A 25,573-nucleotide genomic window follows, 5' to 3' on the forward strand; every position below is an offset into this window, starting at 1 on the left:
AGAGGTCGAACTCAGTAATTTCACATGATTCATTTTTATCTTCAAACCTCCATTATGCACCATTTGTCTCTATATCTTCTCTGCATCAAACATAAATAACACCAGTTTCTAGTTCCTTTCTCCAGTGCTTTGCTAAAATTACTACCTCTATTGATAACACACAGATTACGGGCATGATAGCCATTCTGGCAGAAGAAGAGAAACATGGAAAAAAAAAAAGAAACCTGCTTCTTCTGCATCCCTCCTCACCATGAAGGTCACTTGTCTTCAGAATGATCTGGGGAGGTCTGGGGATGTCAGTGTCCCAGCTGGAGGACAGCTGCCAGCAGAGGAAATACCGCTCTGTTCTTTGCCAGAACAATGCTCAAAAGCATGTAGAGCACAGACCTCACCACGGCGACCCAAGCATACATTACCCGTGCCTATTTCTGTACCTCTCTAGAAACAGGAACGCACCACTGAGTACGCAATGCAGCCCAGATGCATAGAAAGCTAGAATAGCTACATCCATTTTATATGTTAAAAAATAAGTAAAACCATGATGTCCTTTGAAAATAGAACAACATAGGATACACTGCAGAGTGGTCCAGGGAAATACTTACTTTAGGATACAAAACAACTTGCACAAGGAAGCTTCACTCATGGGAAAATTCCATTTTTGTGAAGATTCACGAATTTCTACAGTAACCTTTGAAAAAAGTCTTTGAAAAACAATAGTGAAAGAACTCTGTAGTAAATGAATTCGAGTGGTCAGCTCAAGCATCCTCTCCTAGTTTTCCTCTTAGTCAGAGTGAATCTGTGAATATCATAGCTACTTTATGTACATATAAATCAAATTTTATAGAAATCATAAGAAACCAGAGAATGCAGGAAGTTTTGGTGGAAAAATGTCTATCTACCCTCATAGGTGACTGCTGTGTAATGACTACGATTCTTTTCCCACAGAGCTTAGTGTCAATTGTCAACTCACTGATTTGCAAAACCAGAGTAAAAAGAGAACTGGGATATACCTCAGCACAATGTATTAAGTTCACAATAAACAGCTTTGACAATGAATGATGATCTGGGATTTCCTTTCACAGTAAACTCCTTATACTCTGGTCTCCAAAAACATCAAGGACAGAACTTGATAAAAATTTAATGGTCTCATCAAAGAAATTATACTGTCAGATTTACCTTTATTTTCCCAAGCTTATTTCAGGTCAATGAATAACACATCCAGAAAAGAATAGAGAATATCCCATCCTATGTAAGGTCTGCCAATATCTTGTATTAATGTGCATGCATTGCCAAAATAACTTTTCCTTCAACACTACATTTCTAACTAAGGGCCCATACTGGATATATCCTTCAAAAGCAAAGGTAACATTGTCAGCAGTAGTACCACATTGAAATGAAGCAATAAAAGAATGGCATTTTTAGAGATTTACCTCGGGAAAACAAGGACTAGCTGAATTCACTGAGATCAAGACAGTAGCTTATAAAGCCCATGCACAGAAAGGCTCCCTTCATTACAGATCTTTACCTTATTCACATAAACTCATGGGTTTCATCAAGAAAACGTTCCCTCCAGCACAGATCCCTCACTTCTGGGGTAAATCTCTTCTAGGTATTGCACAATTATATAAACCAGGAGAATCCATATGATGTTGACAGGGCACTGTTGGGATGCCTTTTGCACTTCAAGCCCTCTCCAGGGCACTCCTCCCTTGCCGGTAATGGAAACCAAAATTCACAGCTTCACTCAAGTTGTACTTTCCTCTTCACACAAGTCACTAGAATGATCAGAAAATTATATCTGCACCACCTGCTTCACTGATGCACTTCCCACATTTCCTACCTCATTTTAATAAAACACAGTAAAGAATGGATAAAGAACTAGCCCTTAGCCAGTGTAAAGAGTCAGTTCATGTCACCAGTTGTCACACTGCAAAGAACCAGCAGATATCACCATGTGGAGCTTTTCTCCTTCCTCTCCAGACCATAAGCAATTCCTCCTAAAGTCAAACTGGAGTTATTTCTTTACTACATAAAAGAAATAGATATTTGAATAATTAAATATAGAATACCAGATTCATATCTATAAACATTAGCCATACTTGCAATAGTGGGAACTTCATATAGCTCTGGATTTCATCAGGTTGGTGAACAGAGCCATCACCAGTCTCTAAAATACAACAGATCTATTCACAACAGTTTTTTATTATTTGGCAAGATCTAATCCTGCCATGCTTATCTGGCTGGACTGAAATGTCTCACCAGACTTTCATGATCTAAGCAGGTTTCACTTATCCATGCTGCATAGTCAGCTTCAGGACAGGCCAGCCAAATGTCCTTAGTTAAAACAGTCACAGACACAATGACGACAACTCCTCATTTTTAGCTCAACCTGTCATTCATCTTTGTATCAAACAGCTTCTAGGTACAAAAAGTAGAAAAAGCTTTCAGTGTGCCCGTAAGACAATACTGCCCCTACTTCCTTTTTCATTACTTTTTAGAGTGGAGAACTCTTTCATGTTTGTCACTATTCAAACCTGTTTATGATGCCTACATATCTAAAACAGAAAAGCAGAGGCATGCAAGGCACAGGATTTGCATAGTACAAGATCTCCAGATGTTGCTCTCTAGCAACACCGATTACTGCAAGTGGCAAGGCAGGCGAGCCAGGGGTGATCCACAAGGGCCAGAAGTCTGGCCACGAGAATGTCTTCTAAAGACAACACATTTACAAAGGCAGGTCTTGCTAAGCAGACAAGCAGCACTCTCTTAACCACCTTTGAAAACACCACCTTTGAAGAAAAAAACTCATTAATTCACACTGGTTACTGCACAGTAGTTTTGGAAGGATACCTACCGTGGTAGGAGGAGGAAAGAGTAAGGACAGGTGGGTAGTGCCATGAGAGAAACTCAATTTTTGTTGTGATGAGAGCCTTTGCCCTCAATCCCACGTTCCTTCTCAAATATGTCAGTCATTTTTAACACTGTATAGAAATAAATATCACTGAAAAGGAAGGAAGGAAGGGGACACGCTTGATGTGTGACGTGGTACTGCCCAGTGGGCATACAAGAAACACACATCAGGCATTTCCCTTTCTCTTCCATCCAGTGATATGCATGAATCCTAATAAGGCACCAGCACTGAGAACAAATAATACAATTAGCCAATAGGTACTGGTTGAACACTGCATGGAACCCAAAAAGGAAGAGTTTCAAATTAAAATCCACTACCCTGCTCATGTGTAGGGTCATGAGCAACAGAGAGACCAGACCTTGGATCGCTCTGGCAAGTGGATTTCATCCGCATAAGTGATGTGGTGGGAATGTGCTCTGTAATGAACATGAGTCTGGTGATGTGATGGCAGGGAACCATCACTGGTCCTATGCTACAGGAAGAAATCTGACTTAGATGACCCCACTTTCTGTCAGTGTTAGATGTGTGAAAATACATGGTCTAGTTCTCCAAACACTCACATTAATTTTATGTACTGTTACTACATTTTCAGTGAAAAAACTCCCGATTTATAATCAGTGTAAGTAGGAGGAGGATTAAAACTAAAATATCTCTAGTGAAATAGGTGTTCAAAGAGTTTAGTAAATAATTTGCTATGAATAATTAATTTGAAAAAATTGATATTTTTCCCTAGTCCTGTACAGACCAAGAACAGAGTGTGAATGTTTAACATTTATATGCTACTTGCAATTATTTGTGAACTACATCAAATAATTTCCAGTGTACAGATAACTCAAATAGGAAATCATGATTATTAAATAAAATACAGAATTTACAACTCCCATAGCAAATTATGTCTTTTGACTAATTTATGTAATGAGCTTAGCTAGCCTGCCCTTCATGGATTTCAAACTGCATGTTCAATATTTGCAATTATCTGCACGGGCAGCAGTTACATAAGTCATTTGATCAGCAACAGAAACTCTACCATGTAGGATGCAGTCAAAACAGCAAACCCAGCACATTCTACAATTTCTAACAATTCAGAAAATACTGAAGCTGTCAGTTAAAATTTACAGCTGAGTCTTTTCTGTTCAAAAGTGCAGTAGGAAGCTTTTCCCCTCTTCAGTGAGCACTACCGTCTATAGACAGACATGGAAGAGGTGGTATAAATGTGAGGTGTTGCTTGTTCCTTATTTTTTGTCCAGAACATTAAGTGTGTTGCTTAATGTTTTTAATAGGTAAGCAGCACTTAGGTGTTGCCTGAGGTTGTCACTGCGGCTGGAGAGGGAATGGGGTGCAGCAGGAGAACAAGCAGCTTAGCACATGTGAAAGAAAGGCTTGGGAAAGGCGTGGACATTGACAGCCAGTCGAGACAGCTTGAAAGAAGATTTGCTCCAATTTTCAGCATGTATAGGATTCCCTGTATTCCCCTTTTTGAAAAACATTTGAAGGTGGGATGCGAAAAACTAAATGCTGTAAATCAAATCACCCTAATGATAGTTGCTGACCCTCAATTAGACCAAACTGTGGCCTTGCTGAAACATATGGGAGTTTGGTCTTTAGCTGGGATGGAACCAGGATTTCACACTTGATCCTTACAGTCAGGGTTGTGCTCTTCCTCTCTGTCCTTATTAAACTGTCCTAATGGGGCCTCTTCCTTCTAAGTCTAACTGCTTCATGTCTCAGCCCCATTACTCCTAGGTATTTTTATCTAGCTGACTGAACAAATCTGAAATAAGCCCAGATTTGGCACAGAGCAACTTCTGCTGGCTCCTAGTGCTCATTATAACTGGCTGTCTCATTGTTGGTGTTGGATAGTCCGCAGAAGAGTGAGAGGGACTAAAGAGCACCATAAAGCATGCTTAGAACAAACAGTCCACTGCTAGGATATATATGACAGCAGCTAAAGTGATTCCTAAAATGTCTGCCCTAGGTTTGGCACAGTAAAGCACGACTGTCAGCAATGGGTATTTCCTTATGACAGGAAAGCAGCTCCACTAAACTGCAGTGCTGCCTACCACTTCTAGGTCATCTGAAACACTGGGAGGGAGGTAGCAATCTATTAGAAACATAAAATAAAAAATATGTTTGAAAACATACCCAGACAATAGATCAGCCTCTCCCATTATCTGTTGCCTTCTACCTTTAACATGAGTTTTGGAGATGTTTTTCTTTGCAATTAACATTTTTACTGTTGTCATTTTCCCTTTCTCACCTTCTTATGTTCTCTTACCACTTTATTCAGTGGTGAAGGTGACAGTTTTTACATCTAAGGTACTGATAGGACCAAAAATTCATATTCAATCACGGAAATAACTGGCCTGATTTTCCTCTGCACATATAAATCTTCTTTTGTGGCAGATGGAAATTACTCACATGACACTCCTATTCCCATCCGTGTAATAAAGTTAAGGCTGTTGAGGTTTATGGTATTATGTGCAGGTTAAATTGATGAGTTAAAAGTGAGTCTAGTTATCTGCATAGTGGTAATGCTGTCTCCTCTGTAGTCTCAGATGTAGACAGGTACCTCCTTAGTTATTTTCTGCACAGAACTATGGCTCCATCTGCACTTGTGACTCCTCCATCTCATCTCCTTGGTGAATCTATTCCATCAGAGCCCTTATTGTGAGCACATGGGTGAAATTTAGGAAGTGGGGTGCTGGATGATCCACAGGCCATTCCCTCTCCCCCATTCACATGCAGCCTTATCACTGTCAGACACCACAGGGCACGCTCCCTCAGTCTGCTCGTTGCTCTTTTGCTTTCAAGAAAGTTGGCAAGTCTACCAGAGGAAAAAGGTGAGTTTTGTTTGCCTTAAACATTTAAGACAACACAATGGTAAATACTGGCAGTTTTAACACAGAACTAGTACCTTCACCTCTGTTTCCCTGACAATTTGAATGAAAAGCAAATGATGTTCTGCCTGTGAATAAAAAACTTTCCTACTTGACTGAAGGTGTCTGATACCATGACAAATAAAATACTGGTGAGTTTGAAGGCAGTACTGAAATGCATAATGCTAGAAACACAAACTCTTTTTTCTAAATAAGAAGATGCTTTAATAGAAGTACTTTAATGAAGTTGCTTTAATGAAGGACTAATTCCCTGTAAGTGATGACATTTGAAAAAAGATGTTACAAGCAGCTTCTTATTCAGAAAATAGCAGCCAAGATCAATAAACAAATCAAAATGTAGGCATATTATTGATGCAGATACTGATGCAGATAATGTAGGCATAATACTGCTAAAAAGGGTTGAATTTGGTGAATAAAGCTGATGAAATAGAATAGCTGATATTAATTCTATTGATTCTGACTTCAAGTAGCTAGTGTTCAACCAGTTTGGTTTTTATATGGCCTTGAAAGATATGCCAACTATAGCTGCTAAATCCATATTGCAATTAGAAACGGTTACCTTTGTTGATCAAAAAAATATGAAATGGAAGAAAAGAAAAATAACATACCATGTTCACACACAAAACAAAAAGAGCTATATCAGGGACATCAGGGAAGGTGGAATACTATAACAACACATTTTATATTGTTATACTATTCCACCCACCTTAATGGAGAACCCTTCGGTGTGGCTACGCCATAGCCTTTCGAATCCAGATTTCCTCCCACTTTCATGGTGTCACAGGGCTTTCGCTGCTCAATGTATTCATTCATGGTGGACTCCAGCAGGAAGGCAAACTTGCCCTTGGATTTGCGGACACGAGCTACTCCCTCTGCAGTAGTCCTAGTGAACACTGATGGCTCTGCTGATTTCATGTAGGTCCACATCTTTTCATACACTGCTATTTTTGATCTCTGGAGAAAATTAAAAATGAGTTAGAACAAAAGAATCTTGCAACATTTCAGAATGGCAGTGTTCAAAATTAAAAAAATCATATTTAATATTTTCAACAACTAGGGTTGGGAAAAGTGCACTTGGATAAGGTTTTTCTTTGAATTCTATTATTATTTTAAAAGAAACAAGAAATAACAATATCAATACTATAAAATCAGAGGTTATTTTTAAGCCCAGTTAGCCTCTAGCAGTCACAATAAAAAAATTGGAAAGCTAAGACCTGAACATACAGTTAGATAAAGGCAGTTCACACAGTAAAAGTGTTGTGAAGTGTGTTGTGGGAAATTATATATGAAATAGATATCCACAATAAACCTTTATGTGAAAGAGAAACAATAAAATAATCTCCCCATAAATACTGAGCTGAATCTTGAAACATTTCTCAGCTCTAACTCCCACTTCTTACACCGTCAAAACCACAACAGTTTAAGTAAGATTTCTGTTTTCAACATTCAGAGTCCAAAATACATTCAATTTATGTTCAGAAAGGCTGCACAACATTTCAAGGCATGGTTCACAATAAAAGACATAAACAGCAAATTGGACCAAGTATGCTATTAAAGGAAACAAAATGCCCTAAGCCTTTGTTGTAAAGAAGTATTAATATGTTTTTAGAACTGCAGTATCAGTGGATTTATTTTAAAGACTCTGATCCTGCAAGTGAGTAAGAAATGTGCTTGCTCAAAGAATGTGCAAGAATTCATGGCTTACAGTGCATTAGTTGGAAATTCTCCTGTCTGGGAATGCATGGTGTTATCACAAGTAAAGACGTAAGCAAAAATAAAACATAAAAAATTACAATAATAAAAAAATTCAAAGGAAGGGAGGAAGGGAGGAAGGGAGGGAGGGAGGAAGGAAGGAAGGGAAGAAGTAAGGGAAGAAGGGAGGGGAGGAAGGGAGGAAGGGAGATAAATGTTGCCAGGCTGAGAAGCTTCCCATGGTTGTTAGATTGATTCAACAACTCCTTACTTCCTTGAGCAACAGGGATACATACATGCAAATCAGCAGTGCAACAGCTGAACACTATATGGTGTTTTTATTTCATAACAGATGGTACTTGTGTTCTCTTACGCATGCTACAAAATGGATTTTTAACTCAGTGTTCAAGTCAGCTTTTATTTGAGCCAACAAGAGTTTCTAGCTAAGCAAGATTTGGTCTGTGAGACCATTCCTACACTGTGCTGAGCACTCCAGGAAAATATACATTTTTATAAAGCCCCAAAACAACGGGACTTAGAATATTTAAACAAATATAAAATCCTATAATCTAGGTATTATTTACATTGACAATGGCTCTAAAATGCCTGCAACTGAGCCTTTTTATAGGTAAAGAGTAATTTCCCTGAAGCACTTCTTTTTACCAATTACTGAATGACTGGTCTAACTTGAATGTAAGTGGCATTTAAACAGAAATGTTCAATAAAATTAACATATAACAGAACATGATAAATTATCCTTGCTTTTTTTAACTTGTCTGTATGCATCACTTTATCTTTCTGTCAAATATAATAAAATTTAAATTAACAACAGCTGTGCATGTCCATAATCACATCCTGCCTTTTCACCCTCTCTTTCCACTGCAGTCACAGCTACTTTTCATTTACATAATAGTGACTGAGAGCAGGGTGTTAGCTAAGCCACCGATGTATTCTTTTTGCTTTACACTGATGTAATTTCATGGATTTAAATTTACAGAAAGAAAAAAATGGAAAGGCAGTAATGAATAGAGCATAATTTGAAGAACAGTTACGTGTCTTTGTCTGCCTTCACTTCCAATATTTTTTACATCTTAAAATCCATCAGATTCTTCATAAAGGAAACATCTAACAGGTCACTTGCCTTAAAAACTAAAAACATGCAACATGTAAAATAGTTGTCTTAGTAAGAGGAAACAATGGCCTATCTCAGTTGAAAAATGTTGCATTTAGATCTTTCTGGTTTTTAGGATGTAGTTTCCCTTGCACATCAAGAGACAAAAAAATACAGTAAATGTAACAAGGCATCTGCTCTCTGTAAGAACATTCTCTTCTCCCAAGCTTTCATTTGCTAACATTAAATTTCTACACGTCACTTTGAATTAGAGTGAAAATTAAAGAGTGAACCAACAAATAATCCTTATTATAACTTGAAGAAACATTGCAGATTTCCCCTGAATTTAGCCAGGGTAGGATAATTTTAGTTTAGCACATTTTTAAGTAGGACTGCTAGAACCAAGTTCTCTTCCTCTTGAGCAAGCTGCTCAGAAAATGAAACTCACTGTGTTCGAAACAGGAAATGAGTAAATAGCTAATAGCATCAAAGTCTTCTTTTTCTTTATGTTGCCTTTAAAATGACTTTTCCCTTTTCTCTTTTCAATCTGGAATCAAAGCAGACTGAATAGCTCTTCAAAGTTTCTGACATTTTGATCAGAAATGATCAAATTATTAGAAAACATCCTGAAGGCTCATCTTCAGCCAGAGACTAATCACTGACAGAAAAGTTACGTATGACGTTAATCCCAAAACTGACGATGTTTGCTTCCAGCCGCATAAAATGTTAGTCTTGGGAAGCAGGTCTTCTCCTGTGATTGTTTCAGGCTAGGTCTTAATTTATGTATTATGCAAACAGTGTTTGTGCAAATATTGTCTGTCAATGATCATTTATCTTTGTCATTGATCTGTGAAAAACTATTTTAAGAAATAGCACATACAATATTATTAACAATCACAACACTGTTGCAGAGAATAGAAATCATTTGATAAGAAAGCCTCAATTACACTATTTAAAAAAAGTGAACACACCCTAGATCTTGACAAAACTTCAAATTTTACATACGTGACTACATTTAATATTTGCATTTACTTTTGATGTTTTCCTTTGTATTCTGAAATAAATGGGAAAAATGGGAAAAAAGAGAACATTGGCTGATTTTTCTCTTAACCTCTTAAGATTAAAGTGAAGGAATGGCTGTCACTATAGACAATGAATCTTCTCTTTAAAGAGACATCTTGCATTAAATATTGATTCAAACAAAAAAGTATCTGTGTTTACAGGATGGTTTAAAAGACTCATGAAAGTTTTGTGACCAAGATTGGTTTTATGTCAAAAAACCTGACCTCATTACTTCAGAACAATAGCTTGTAAAAGTGTTTTGAAACTCTCAAGAAAACAACTCAATTCCTTTGTTCTTTACTATTCCTTGGGAATTAATTTTTGGATCATCACCTAAAAAAATTGAAAGCACTGGATACTCTTGAAAATGCAACAAGTCAATAAATCCAAAGTTAAAGAAACCTGCCTAGTCCTCAGCATCATGTTTTTAACTATCATCACAGCTTCATTCTAGTTAAAAGAACAATTCGTATACATATATTGTGGTTACCACCCCAACCTGCGATGGACTGAAACTGGAACTCCCAGAATTAAATACATGACTTTCCACAAATTGAGCTAAAGAAGAATCTATGGTTTAAGCAAATACAAACATAAAAAATGAGTGCTGAGGGATTATATTATTTTTTAAAAAAACTGGAAATCTGGCCGTCTCAGGATCAAAATACTTCAATTCTCAGACAGGCCTCCTATATTTTAATGCACCATTTTTGTAGACATCTGATGTGAAATCAGGGCTTCCTGGGGTAAAAAAAAGGGCTCCCAGAGAACATCTTGTCATATTTAGGTGTATACCAACACCCTGGCTATAGAGGAAGACAGGTGTATTTAGAAACCTATCACTGAATGTATCCATTAAAAAATGAGTTACCAAGCACTCTAGCCATTTCAGTGGGATCCCTCAAGAGTCGATGCAAAGAGGACGATACTTTAAAGGGTGATTTATTTCCATGTAACACGCTTGTCCTGTACAGGATGCACAGTGGTGCTTTTCATTCTGCAGTATTTACAGAAGAAATCTAGAAAACTAGCTTAGACTAAACTCCTTGGACAGCTTCACTATGTGAAGGCTCAATCACTGTGTGCTGGTCAAGTGTCATTTATATCCTGTAAGGCATAATTTTTTTGCAGATAATAGAAAACATTTGTAAGTTCTTCTGTGGTGGTATTTCTTGCAATACAAAGGTTATTTTACTACAGACCTTTTGAGGGACACTCAGCAGTTGCTCTTGAATTCATACTGTCTGTAGTTCACAAATACAATCCATAGTTTTGTAATGATTCACTGAGTTCAGTTTGGTCAAAGTGAAAATAGTCAAGGTGCATGGGAGTACCTACCACAGAAAGTTCCCTTTGAATTAGACAATAAGAAGAAATTATCACTCCATCTTCCTTTCTTCTAAAAATGCCCTAAACTGCACCTTTCAGATAAATAATTATCCTAAACTGTGTAATTTCCAAGGAAGGATTACTGGCTCACAGCATTTATTCAGAGCCATGTTCAAACACTAAACTCACACACGTTCAATCAGCTGGGCTTAACTTTCATCTGCTAGAGACACAAAATAAAGCAGGAGGGACTGTTCATTATGTACTCCTTGCAATGTCCAGGCTCCCTGTTTTCCAGCTGGCAAACAAGGAGGTTTACATACCAAGCACACTAACACAGGGAAGCAAATGAAAATGAAGTAATCAATACAGACAGCACAGACATATGAATTGCTATTTAGGCTGTTTCCTAATGCTCCAACCACATCCCCCTGAGATATATTTTCTCTTTATTATTCATCTCAAAGTCAGCAAATTAAAAAATGCACTTCCTGCCCGCCACCCAAGACCCTAAGGCAAAATGCACACAGTCAAATCCATAAGTAGAAACAAACCCTGCAAGACTCCATGTTGTCATCATAGGCTTTCAATGCTGCACATCATTTCAGTACTGTAGCTTCAGATGAATCAATACTGCAATGCCGTTTTAATTGTCACTGGCTTCAGTATCCCCTGGGGCAATCCCTCTTTTGCCCAATGCGACAGGATCAATAAGCTTTCCACAAATTAAAATAACTGAAAACACCAACAAATGGTGGTGTGGGGATAAAAATGTGCCTAAAGTATTGTAGGAGTTACAAACTATATTACATATAATAGCAAAGTAACATTATTTCACTCTTCCAAGTATCTTACACGAGCAGCCAATAGGAAGAGCTGCTCTAGTGGACATGCCAACTTACTCTGAAGAACTCTTTGGTTGACCCTGAGTCCAGCGTCCCATAAGCAATTTCGGTTTGTTTGGCAAGGTCTTCTGCACTTTCTATAGGTGAGACCATTCGCTCAACAGTCAAGAAAGCAGCGAGGTTAGCAGTGTAGGATGAAATAATGATGAGTGTGAAGAACCACCAGACACCTCCAACAATGCGACCTGAGAGGGATCTAAACATGAATAAGATAATGCACATTTTCCTGTCTCTTAAGCCATGTAACCGAGAAAGAAAGAAGGCACCATTATTGCTGTATATGTATCATTAAATAAGTCAATGAAGGGAGATAATTTGAGTTTTAAATACTAATAAATGCTTTTTCTCTTGAATCTTAATGACGACAGTAAGGAGTCCACTGTATTAACACATACCATGAGCATACAGAAGTTTGAATTCTCTTGAACAGTAATCTCAGTGTTCTTACTATTTCAGGAAATGCCTAACATAGCAAAAATTTTGTCAAAAATAATGGATAGGTAATCTCTTTTTGAATAAAAGTAAAGCATGGCAGCTGCAAATCAGTAGCTTTCTCTGTTTCCTTTTAAAAAAAAGGACAAAGGTCTTTGTACATGGATTATGTTGGCTCTAGGATTAAAGTGTTCCTGTCACTCCAACTTATCAAACATTCTACAAGCTACTATGATCATCTGAACTTTCACATTTTTCTTATTTAAGAAGCAAGCATTTTGTGGTAACAGAGATATTTATGTTAGGTAAAAAATGGTATTTTCCATTTAATACCTGTAATTTGATAAGAGGGCTGTTGAGGAGCAATGTACATCCAATCTTAAGTAGCAGTTTTATTGCTATCTTCAATAATAGCAGAGTTAGGCCAGTGCTGAACAGTCTCAAAATCTCACTGTTAATGGCTAAACTGAAACATTCAGGTTTGAAAGACTGGATCATAATGTTCAATTAAGAAGTTGTAGTTACTGCATGCTAAAATTTCAGAACATCTTAAAAGGTTGAGAGTTTCTGGACTGGGATCATATATTACATCTGAGGCACCTGTTCTGTAAGGCATAGCTTAGCCACACAGCGTAGCTTCTCAGAAACAGACGGTCAAATATTCTCTCTCTCACAGACTGTTCTGTGCTGTTCTGGAAGCAGTGCTATAGAACTTGAGAGAGAACAGAAATGGGACATTCATTCATGCAGAGCAAATATTCAGCATAATAGTGTGCATTTTGTAATTGTAATACAGTGCAATTAATTTAGCAACAACACAGTCCCTCTGAAATCAACTCAGTGGAATTGCCTTGTGTGTACCTGCTGTTTCCGAGAGCTGTTTGTGGTTTATGCACATTGACATGCATAAAATAATAGTAATGATTGAAATTTCAAGCAGATTCTCTGTTGCCCTTATCATAGCTATCAAAAAAGAAAAAAAATAAGAAAAGACATCCCAAAGAATGAACTTCAAAACACTGCCAGGAAAATAAACGAAGGAAGATTTTATGCCTCAGTGTTGAAGATAAAATGCAAATGTAAAAAGATTTGACACAAACCTTGGGGAAATATCACATCCTTGTTGCATGAAGGCACCCAGGGAAAACCAGAGGCTGTTGAATATGCCAAATTCATTGGGAGGCTGGTCACTGGGTCCTTCTTTCCCATCCTCTGGTTCTTCTGTGTGCCACTCATATGGGCTAAACCTGCTAACTAGGAACAGGACCACACTGACACCAATGTAGGCAAAGACTATGCACATCCAGATCTCATACGCCAAAGGGTCCAAGAAGGAAAACACTCCTGGTTTAGATTTCTGGGGCTTTTTGATCATAATGGATATCCCCAAACTCATAAAAGGCTTAGAAAAATCAATGACCTCTTCTCGTACCAAAGTGATGGTCAGAGGCGCAACAGCAATCTCTGCTTTCTATAAAAAAAAAAGAAATATAGATGTATAGATTAATTGGAATTGGCTTATACACTCAGCTACTCCAAAGGTATGTCATTAACATCAGGATACTGTGGCTTAAATGTTCTTTATATCATCTTTCTGTTTGTTTCTATCACAGTCTATATTTACTCAATAGGCTTTTAGCAAAACATACATAATGCAGGTTTTTATTTTACAGAATTATAGAAATTCTTACTTTCCCTGCTAAGGACAAGATTCTTAAATCTTATAGAGGTAAGCAGCAGTCCAGGTAGATAATTTGAGGTATTATGTTTAAAGTAAAGGAATTAAAGGAAGAATGAAAAATGAGAATGACCCTATTGTCACTGAATGTATATAATGTATATACATATAATATAAATATTTGTATATTTTTATAATATTCCAGAAACGATAATTTATGATCATATTTTCATAAGATACAGTAATTCTTCAAGGGAAGCCAGATCATAGACTCAAGGAAGTTCCAAATAGCAGGAAGCAACAAAGGTGATTAACTGTTGCTGTGATGCCACAAAACCGCACACAGTTTTCCTGGGGAAAGAGATTTCAATAGGAATGATTCAGATTTTAAACAGTGGAAAAAAAGCAAGTATACAGAAAACAGCAGTGCAAAATCATACAATAAAAGGATAAAAAGTGTGCTGAATCCATTCCCATTAGAGACAGCAAAAATTTTTAGTATGTTTCTCTAATACAGTTTCAGAATGAAGATGCCAGGCTTGAATGAATCATTATTGATGGTGGTGATTTCGGCTACTAACAATGATGTCTGCATGAACTATAAGGTATTGCAGCTGTGTTGATGGGTTATTTCTGTCACTAGGGGACTCGACATTGCATTAAGATTTGCTCCTTGTCTTGGCTTGCCTGGCTTGCCTTGTCTTGTACGCCAAAGCTATCACTGCAGCAGTACTTCAAATGGGAACCGTGGGAGGAAAGATGCACTAGTGGGAGGGGAACAGATGCAGAAGCTGCTGAAACCTTTCTCCTGCTCATCATTGTGGTGCTGTACCTAGATGAATACACAAAGTATACCCTGTGCTCTGTGACCAGTGTGGACTTCTATAGAGTTTATGGGCTATGGAGGGCAACTGAGTGTGTTTTGAGAACACTTGGTGTTGGCTACAAATAAGGTGGACTCACAGTCTGCCTACTGCACTGGCATTGCTCTGCTGAAGGACTCAATGTATGAGATAATCTGCCTGTATTTACCCCACCCCAGACCCAGTCATATTCACACGCACGATTAAGAGCTATTCATAAATCTCCATAATAGAACTGCTGCAGTTTTATTTTCTAAATACTCAGTTGGCCCAAATTCATCTTATGAGGTAGGATCTTCAGATATAGTACATAGCCCACAGTTTAGCAAACCATTTAAGTGTTTGCCTTTTAGGATGTTCTTAAGGACATTCATGCTCAGTAAAATATACAAGGATGTATTTAAACTCCATCAATTTAAATGAGATTAAAACATGCTGAAAATTAAGGATATGCTTAAATAGTTTAATCCAAGTGTTACATAAATAGCTTGTGTGACAAAGTAAAAAAGAAATGCAGAAATGTAGGCCTTTTTGTCATCTCACAACTTTGAAACAGATAAATGTATTTAAAATAGTTGATTTTTGTTATTTTATACACTAAGTTATACTGAGCTATATATATTTTATGGTATTTAATTTAAAACTAATTTAATAGAGTTAAAATTTAAACCTATTTTGCTAGCTGTATAATTTTGAATAATTCAAAAGAACTGACTCATTCCAGTGCAGTGGCCCAAAAATGCAAATGTGTATTGAAATTGCTATATATTAATCACCAGATTATATCTGTCATCCTGAAATAGTTGTCACGCAAACAATTATAAACATAACTTTATGTGAAGACGTTATAGTTTAAGCAACACAATCATAATTTTGCAAACATATCAGGCATTATGTCTGGTGCTAATGTCCTGGGTAAACATGATAATAATGGTAAATCTCTGAATTTTAATGTAAACTTTGTAATACAAGGCATTTAAAAAAAATTGACTTCTTGAAGTCTTGTGATTACATAAGTCTGACTGAACTAGATATTTTATGAAGATAGGTACTACATGAAGAAAAATAAAATGTGTAAAATACATTTGTAAAGATCCTGAAAATTGTAAAATAAATTTTATCTCTGTAGTCTAAGGATGGTAGGATGGTGTGGGCATCTGGCATTGCTGCATATTTTTGTATTTCATCTCACTCATAAATTCCTTTTTTCTAGAAGTTTCCTTTCTTAAAGTCCATGTCTTTTATATTCCTAAATTTCAGCTGCTGTGAATGCCTAATGTGGAGTCCTTAGTTGAGAGACTCAAGGAAACTGTGATCTATTACTGCTAAACTTCTCTGTATTTGTCACATAGTAGTATCCTCATTAACAGAGTGTAAATGATAGACTTGGTGATTGGTCTTCAGAAGTGTTGTCTAACACTTCATTTTTTGCACCTGCAGATTGCTACTGGGATTGAAACAAAGATCCTTGAGGGCTGTTAGTTTTTATGATGTGAGGTGCAAAAGTGACAGCATCATTTTAGTGCGAATTGTGGAGATTTTAAAGACCTAATTAGCACACTGCACGCTATATGCGAAACACTGGGTAAGATTCATCTCACCAAATTTAATGCTTACAGAGTGCATGCAGAACTAGCACTACATCAGAACTAGCTGCACATGCTACTTTAAGAAGCCGAAGAGGAGAAATAGGAACTTATCCCATTTCATTGCGATAGTGATCTAATGTCAAATTATTAATAATGTAGATAAACCTGTTTCAAGCCAATGGATGTAAAGGGAAAGTACACAGCCAGGTCAATATTAGATGCCAAATAATTAGAAAAAGTGCAGCCTCCCCAATCTGATCATATCATTTATTATTTCTGTAAGATTACTGTGTGCTACATTAAGGCCCTACGTGTACTCTTCACTGTTGAAAGCTAAATAATTACAATAGCTATGCATTATAATCATCAGCATTTGTGCTTTGCCCAGATAATGTACACCATATAATTACAGATTTAAATGATTAACACTATAACAATGGTGCGAACAATTAATGATTTTGTTGCCAGTGAAATCTGTTTTGACAAAGGCTAATGATACTTCACACTTGAAGCAACTGCATCTGTAACAGCATTTCTATCAAGGCTGCACCACTACCAACTACAGATGGATTCTGGATCCTTCCGATATAATACAATGGGACAAGATAAAGTCTGATGGCAAGAGATTTTTACTTTTCCAGAACATAGTACTATAACTTCTTGAATAAAATCTACTGTTGGTACAAGTTGTGTGAATGTGGCAAACCTATCTGAGAAAAATAATGCAGGAAGTGATTTCAGCTTCAGAAGCTCACCGTTTCTCAGATTTTAAACAGAAATGAGTTGTGACCTTCTGTATTAAGCAGTGAAAGAACACCATTCTGTGTCAGGAGAATGAATATTTAATTGGAACTGACTGTTAGTGCATTTGGAAACACCTGTTACATGTGCTTAATGGTATTTCATCCCCAGCCAGCATTTCTTCTGTGAGGTTGATATCAAGGGCTATAGAGCCACACAGGGACTACTGCAGCAAACATGTAGATAGATCAGGTACAAATTGGTCAAGATTTCCTGGTAGTTTTTAACAGTGTTAGAAACAAAACAGGAAAATAAACATCCACCCACCCGACCTTCTGTACAATTGCAGCAAAACTGTACACCACAGCACTTTATACAGTTTCCCCTGGGACATGATGGAAAAATCAACTAGGGTGTTTAGGTGGCAAAGAAACTGCTCTGTGCAGTATGTGAAGGTGTCCACCTACCAGAAGAACCAATGGTGCATATGGATCTCAAGGGAACACGTGCACCCACTCTCAGTAACACAGACAGGGTAAAGTGGCATTGGGCTATGGTGTGAAGAGCAGGAGAGGAATCACAGAATCGTTATGGTTGGAAACAACCTTTAAGATCATCAAGAGCAACCATTAACTAACTCTACTGTGCCCACTTCTAAACCATGTCCCTGAGCACCACATCTAGATGGCTTTTAAATGCATCCAAGGATGGTGTTTCAACCATTTCCCTGGACAGCCTGTTCCAGTCTTCGATAGCCCTTCAAGTGTAGAAGCTTTTCCCCATATCTAACCTAAACCTTCACTGGCATAACTTGATGCCATTTCCTCTTGCCCTATTGGTTGTAAGCTGTGAGAAGAGACCCACACCCATCTCTCTACAACCTCCTTTCAGGTAGTTGTAGAGAGCAATAACGTCTCCCTCAGCCTTGTTTTCTACAGACTAAACAACCTCAAGTCCTTTAGCTGTTCCTGATAAGGAGGAGAGCCTTTCACATGGCACAGAAAAGGATCAATCTCACTGGCTGGCACAAAATCCTTTAACGTGTTTGAAAATTAAGAGCTATAAAATATTTCCCAAATAGATCACCTAGTTAACTTGCTATTTCAGTTGCAAATTCTGTCCCAGCCCTGGCTGCATACAAAAATCCCTCCTTGAAGCACAGCCAACTACTCAGAGTACTTGTGTTTATGATTTGGAGATCTACCAGAGAAGATGAACATCCTTTTATAGCACAGCTTTGCAGTTAAGTCTCTGGCTGACTGATTTTTCTGCTTCCTCTATACAGAATAGGCCTGGGAACCTGTTTTTCTGTAAATCATCTGGCGACCAGTCAAGGAAGTTGCAGGGAGAATGCTATTCATGGATTCCCTATGGAAATCTTAAGCAGCAAATTTTTATAAGTTAATGGGAAGAACAATTTCCTTTAAAGCTACACCTGTACAAGTACATTAAACTTGCTTGGAGTAGCTCCTGACCTTAAGACCAGCTGGCACAGGACAGTCTGTGTCACTACCATGAAAGTTACTTAACCTCTAAAAAACGATGGCTTCATTCAAGCTGCTTACAGGGAACGGTCTCTCCCTCATACTGTTGTGCAGCTGGGCTTCAAAATTGTTTTGGAGAGTAATTATGGGCCAAAAATATAGCAGGGAAATTGTTGCAATTTGACAGTTAGGTAAGCAAGTTTCAATGCCCAGGGAAATGCCCTGGTACCACTGATATACTGGAATAGATGTAGCCTAAGGGAGCCTTTGGACAGCACAGTGAATATACTGGGCAACAGTGTACTTCTGTTAGTTCTTTCAATTAAAAACCAGCTCCAAGAGCTTTGCTGTGGTTTATTTCCAGAGCTCAATTCCAGAGCCACAATCAGACTGCAGCCTTCCTAAATAAATAGCTGTGCAGGAGCTTTTAAACTTGGCCACCAAACCTTCAAAGAGGCTTCATCTTATTTTTTCCCATTACAAAAAATGAAGTGTTGACCATGTATTCTAGGACATCCTCTTGATGCTGATGATTTGCAACAGGTTCCTTATGCCTTTAAAGTTTTGGTGCTTTCAGCTATGTTAACAGTTGCAGGTCACATACCTGTACTGGCATGAACCTCTGAGTGGGCTTCCTAATGGCAATTTGGACTACAGTCTACCACTAGGGCAGTCTGGGTTTGATGAAGTAAATTTTTCAAGATAAACAAAAAAAGCTCCACCAAACTGAAAGTTTCCTCTGTAATTTTCAACTAGATGATAGTGCACTGAAACTGTGCTATTGAAACTCTGTATCCGGACAGGGGAATTTTCTCACAATACGTAAAATTTCTCAGTTTTAAAAAATCTGCTGGTGTAAAACAATGCATAGCCATTGACATCTGTGTAATGGCTATTGCAATTAAAAGCCAGACAAGGAGTCGCCCTCGGTTTGATAAAATGAACCTGAAATAACCTTGACTTGTACATTCCTGAGATTTGAGATGCTTTCAAGCAACTTAAGTGGATATACATACTTGGTGATAATTCAGCTTTTCCACTCTTTAAAGACACAAGTGAGGTTGGTTCCTCCAAGAGCTTCCAAGAACAGACAGGGCTTTGTAAGGCTGGCATAACCTTCCCATTCCCATGTGGAGGTGAAATCAACAAAACACTAAGGCACCCTTTCCCATACTCCTACAGCACACAGTCCACTCATGTTGAGGAGTCCCTTGAACTGATGCTAATGGAGAAGACTTTGACAAAATTTATCAGCATACTTTGCTGACAGAAGTGAACAGAAATAGAGCTGCTAGAAAAGCCATTGGGCTTTTGTCACACATGGCCCTGTCATTGGAATTGCAAAAACTGCAACTGTGGATGGACCAACCAGTATGCAGGGACCAACCAGTATGCAGTAGTTTTTTACAGGGAGGTTAAGGCATGTTATGAGTTTACTGGGGAAAATGTTCTCATCCTAATTTGTTTAGGATTTTTTTTTTTACTCCATCACTGAAATGAAAAGTTCCTCTAAGAATTCTGATCAGTTCTCAGTGCAGATACCAGCAATTGCAGTCATCAGCAAACACAGCTTTCTTTGAGTTTTGATACTTTTTGGTAACACCAGATACTACAAATATTTCTTTGGGTTTGTTGGACCTCTTTTCATTAAATGTTACAACTTTATGTGTCAACTGTTATGCTATTCTGAATGATTGTCCTCCAGATCACTGTATAACATAATACTCTTGGTTGCTCAACTTGCCAGGTTTGCTCTTAAATTTTATCATTGATGTTCATCCTAAAAGTCTGTCTTAATTCTGAATTGCCTAATTGTGTACTGGTCTGTAGTGGTTTGTTATATTTGTTTAATATATGATGGTGGTTTCTTCTATTCTCAAACTAGGCCAAGAGTCCGATCTTTTTAAAAAGATCTGTCCACCATTCCATGGAAATGAAAAATGAGTGATATTCTTCCCAGCAAAGTTTTACAATGTATCAAGAATAGATGGTCTGTAACATTAGTTCTAACATTAATAAATTTTTAAGGGATGTATAAACTATGATGTTATAATGCTACAAGGGACTAGTTGAATAAATAGTAGAATTTTCATAAAATTATTTTAGTTTCTCTGGAAAATAAATGAAAGCACAAGAGATCTGAAACAGAATTCTGTTTCTTTTCTGTGACCCCAAGGTTAAATAAAAGTACGTACACTTCCTATTTTATAACTAATATCATGAAAAATTAAATCCTGCTTCAAAAATTGGTATGCTTACCCCATAAACAAGTTCTCCCACCATCCCATTCCAGATTTTTGTCTCTGGATCCCTTGCTCCATACTTTCCATCAGGAACAATGGCAATTTTGTACTTGATACCAATATGTTTTGCAATTTCTGATGCCAGATCTACACAGTATCCTTCAAACTTGTCATTCCCTTCAAACGTATCATGGTTTTTCTTGAACATAACATATGGGGCTTCCTACAATGAAAGAAGTAGAACTGTAAAGGAGAAGTATACAGAATATACTCTGAAAAGTAACATGTCATCTACTGACTGAACAACACATATTTTATCAAAAGTTCATAGATAGTATTAGCACATATAAAATAAAATGTATGAACAGAAATCCTTCTGGAAAGGTATACTATTTACACTGTAATTTGGCTTATACATTTGACAAGATTTACCAACCTTACAAATTATAAACACAAAAACTATCCAAGAATGCACATAAATTCTACTTTTTTTAAAATTAAAGACCTAAATTTAAAGTGTGAATAGAGGTTGAACATACACAATGTAGATGACCGTGGGATAATGCATGGTATAGTTTACTCTTTTGACTTCAGTAAGTAAGCATATCCTCTAACATAGCACGGTTACTGTCTATGTAATTTCAGATGCAGCCTGAATGATTTGCTTTCTTGCGGCTTAGAATGCATAGTTACTAAGAGGCTACATACATTTTAGTGAGAACAAAGAAATATGTTTCTGAGGAAACACCAATCTTCCCCTTCAAATAAACAGCGCAGATTCTGCAAGGTCTTTTAAGATAAATACAAGCAATATACATGGAAAAGAGCAGTATTGACACTGACTTTACAAGCTGCATGAAAAAGAAGTACCAAAATATTTTCAGTTGGTGAGGACCATTGAAAACAAGTAAAATCTGTCTCAAAAAGTGGATCCTAAATTCCCTAGGTAAAGCATACTATCACAATAGTAAGCATTATGTGACTGGGAAATCAAGGTAATTTTATTTTTTTTTTACTCCATGTGGATTCAGATTTTAGCAGTCATTATGTAAAACTACACTTTCTGGTGGTATTTTAAAACAGTTTACATAATTCATATTCATAGCCAGTTTCAGATACAATACTTGTCACTAATGTCACCCTTTCTTTGAATTTACATCGCAAAATATTGGCAACGTAAGTATTCTCTTTGCTGCCCTTGGCAAATGCTGTCTTTTTGTCACTAACCTTGGTAGTACTTTGCCCTATTCACATATTTCCTACAGAAATTAGTACAAAAGGAAGAATAAAGGTAAATGTGTAGTCTGAAAATGTCTGCTTCATTGAAACACCAACATCCCCTTTAACCTCTATTAGGTGTTTAACGATGGAGGATACGTGGCATTACATGAGCAATAGGGGGACTGAAAAAAATCCATTCCAAAATTTTTTAGTGTGTCATGTAAATTTTTCCTTTCAGAGAACAATATGCAGCTCCAAATAACAGGGTGTGGATTCACCCAAGAGAACTTGATAGGCAAGCTTGAACAGTATCTTTAAGAAACAGAAAGAGAGGTTGGTTATACATGGGAGGCACTATTCCCTTTACTTATGTAAGTTTACTCCCGGTGGTAACTCTGCCCAGGACTCACCTCATATAAAGGTGGCAGAATGGACCTTTGAGCAATGTGAGTGGAGAAAGTTGTGTAGTTAATTTTCTTTAATATGAGAGAAAGGTCTCAGATTTAATTCAACACATTTTGGAAATGGGGAAGTGCTAGTGTCTCCTTAAAGACAGTCAGGTTCCTAACTACTGCAGGAATGTTTCACTCTCAGGTGTATTCTCACAATACCTCTCCTCCCACCATTTCTTTCTTATGTTATTCTCTGCTATGGACTTGCCTCTGGGCCACACTCCCTTAGCAGTAATTCTGTACTGGAGGCTATTGATGCACTATGGCCATTACTTCAGCTAAGGAGTGACATGGCGTAGGAAAGTGTCCACAAGGTTCACTTCAAAAGTCAAACTCCATCCAACTACCTGGTTCCTTGGCCTATAGACAAGTATAAATGCCCAGAGAAATTTGAGAGTGACAACTGCAGATTGTTGCATTTCTTGAGCACATAGTTATGACCACTGCACTACAGCTAAAGATCACCAAGGACTTCTAAAACGGCGGCAATCACAAAACATGCTGTTACCATCCTGATGCACGTGGCTTGGGCACTAAGAACTATGAACTGTAATTATGACAGTGATGCAGTGCAATGCCTTTGCCCATACAGAGTTTGTATCTTCAAAGGAAAACTGCTGAGTACTACGAGCAGGCTGCATCATATTTTGTATTCCTACCCCCAGTTAAACTGGCTTAACCTCAACAAGCTGTATTTCAGAGGGAGGGAGAAGAGCAGGGAGAAGGGGTCCAGAGACAAGGGGTCCTGTCCTCTCTTTGCAGTAGATCTTGGTTTTGTAAAGTATTTGAGGCACATGAATCAAATGCTCCCCCCTCATGGAGGCTTTTTGTTCCCATGAGAGGAAAAGCTAAAATCTGGGTCTTTCTACATGTTATTTCACAAAAAATGGTTAAAATTAAACATGTCTCCTGACTGATTTAGCCAGCTTCTAGCTAGAAATACAGCCAAGTCTTGTCCAGTATCCTGCATTTGTGGACTTTCCATACAGGCTTCAGTTACATTTGCTTGCTGCATCTCAAAAGCAATTTTGTTTTGCAAAGACCAGAGTTAGGGACTGCTAGCTCTTCTGATTCAGCCTTTCTTATAAATCCCAAGGCAAAGGCCTATAATTAAATTCACACCATGAAATAATTCTAGAGAGGGACACCAACCAGACAGAAACAGAGGAGGCCAGGTCAGCCTGCTCCTTCTCCCAAAATCCAGACACTATGCTTCTGCCTGCACCTCACCACTGACAAGAGTTGTGACCAAAAAGCATTTCAACTGTTTCTGCACAGCAGAACAAAGAGACAGATGTCTTCTTTCTCCTCTTAATGGCTAAATAAACTTCAACACTTCTCCCCATGAGTTCTGTGAGGGAACGCTGAGAAGAGAAGCAGTGGGGTCCAGTACTGTCCTTGGTGGGTGCAAGCAGGGGCAATTCCATCCAGTGGAGGGACCCAGGACTCAGAAGGCCTGGGTTCCTGCAGGGATCTGTTGGGTGACTTGGAGGAACCACACTGGCTCTCTTCCCATCCACTTCTCCTTCGACACACTCTGATCTTACTGATATAGAGCAAAATACAGCAAGGAACACCTCTTGTAATGCGATTCTCTTATAGAGTAAGGTAGTACCTCTTGCTGTGACTGCCTTAAAAGAAGCAGCAATTGAGATCTGCCAGTGTGAAACAATACAATTAAAAATAATGGGAACACCTACTACCTTTTGCTTACTATGTCGTCTTTTCCCTCCTATGTATTTTACACAGAATAAATAACAGTTTCTTTAATTGTTGTGCCCACTTTGCCTGCCAAATAATGACAGACGTATTTTCAAGATAGAATTTACTGGAGGGATGTGAGTGGCTTTCTGATAATGAATGTTTGCCAAAAAAAATGGAACAGTGGCACTAGTTTTAAATTCTGTTCATTTGAGACTTTGAGGTGTTTCAAACTAATGAGGTGTGCCAATGTTATTATAGTAACACTGAAAGGAAAGTTTTAGTAGTTTGCTAACAAGCAGCTTACACAGATGAATTCTCAAATTCACATTGTAAAGTCATGAAATATCTGAATTGATCAATAGCATGTACTCAGCCATATCCTGATGCTCTTTTTTATCTGTGGCACTGAAAAAGGTGGTGTTTTTTCTGTATAATCTATTACAATAGTATTTTCTAAATTAGCAGTAATGTTAGTGTAACCCTGCTAGTCTAAAGACATAAGAGATGCAAGATATCTATGGAGAGGTAATATCTTCTATTAGATCAGCTGAAATAGCTGAAAACAGTAGACACACTTTCTCACCATTTCCAGTTATAGGATCTAGTCTAATAAAAATATTACTTCTCCCCACCATCTTTGTATTTGCTACATTTTTGAGCTATAAACTCTTAACCTACTGACGTAAAACACAGGTTTGACATACTGCTGAATGAGGTTTAACACCATAATATTTGCAAGATTTCAGCTGGTTAATAGTATTCTATGGGGTAGTGAATCAAGGAAAAATCCACATTGAAATGATTAATGACTAGCACGGAACAGATATTTGAAATGGTGCAAGCTTTACTGATATAATTCACAATTTTATAACAATACTTAACATTTGTAAGTACAAGTTGATGTCTGCAACAATTACCTTTATAGATGTAAACAAATCATTCCACCACATTGCAACAAATTCATGTGTACAGTAAAATGCTCACAACTGATGATTCATACTATAAGAAAAGCTGGAGAAAGTAACTAATTCAAATACCAAACAGATCTACGTTTGGCTTTCCTATTCTAAAGTTAATTTCAAAATCTTTAAACATTGTAAAAATAACTTGTAAAAGTGACAAGTATTTGTGCAAGGAAATGTCTCATTTTTAGAACAGGAGTGGCACACATTATCACACTTTATTCTGAAAGAAACTTATGTGGATGTCAATTGAAGGTATTTTGGTTTTTTGTGGTTTTGTTTTTGGTTTCGTGTAGG

The 25,573-nt window shown here is 37.5% G+C and overlaps 1 protein-coding gene across 1 annotated transcript in view; it reads right to left on the reverse strand.

The window, feature by feature from the left end:
• Positions 1 to 25,573, reverse strand: part of LOC104537751 (glutamate receptor 4-like) — a 58,826-nt gene that overhangs the window by 28,874 nt on the left and 4,379 nt on the right. Inside the window, exons 3-6 of the mRNA XM_010180728.1 lie at positions 20,954 to 21,160; positions 13,440 to 13,810; positions 11,905 to 12,103; positions 6,515 to 6,762 (exon numbers count right to left, since the gene is read on the reverse strand). Coding sequence (XP_010179030.1) covers positions 6,515 to 6,762; positions 11,905 to 12,103; positions 13,440 to 13,810; positions 20,954 to 21,160 — 1,025 coding nt within the window. The remainder of the gene's footprint in view (positions 1 to 6,514; positions 6,763 to 11,904; positions 12,104 to 13,439; positions 13,811 to 20,953; positions 21,161 to 25,573) is intronic.

The sequence above is a fragment of the Mesitornis unicolor genome, unplaced genomic scaffold (assembly GCF_000695765.1).
Source record: "Mesitornis unicolor isolate BGI_N332 unplaced genomic scaffold, ASM69576v1 scaffold40593, whole genome shotgun sequence".
Classification (NCBI taxonomy): domain Eukaryota; kingdom Metazoa; phylum Chordata; class Aves; order Mesitornithiformes; family Mesitornithidae; genus Mesitornis; species Mesitornis unicolor.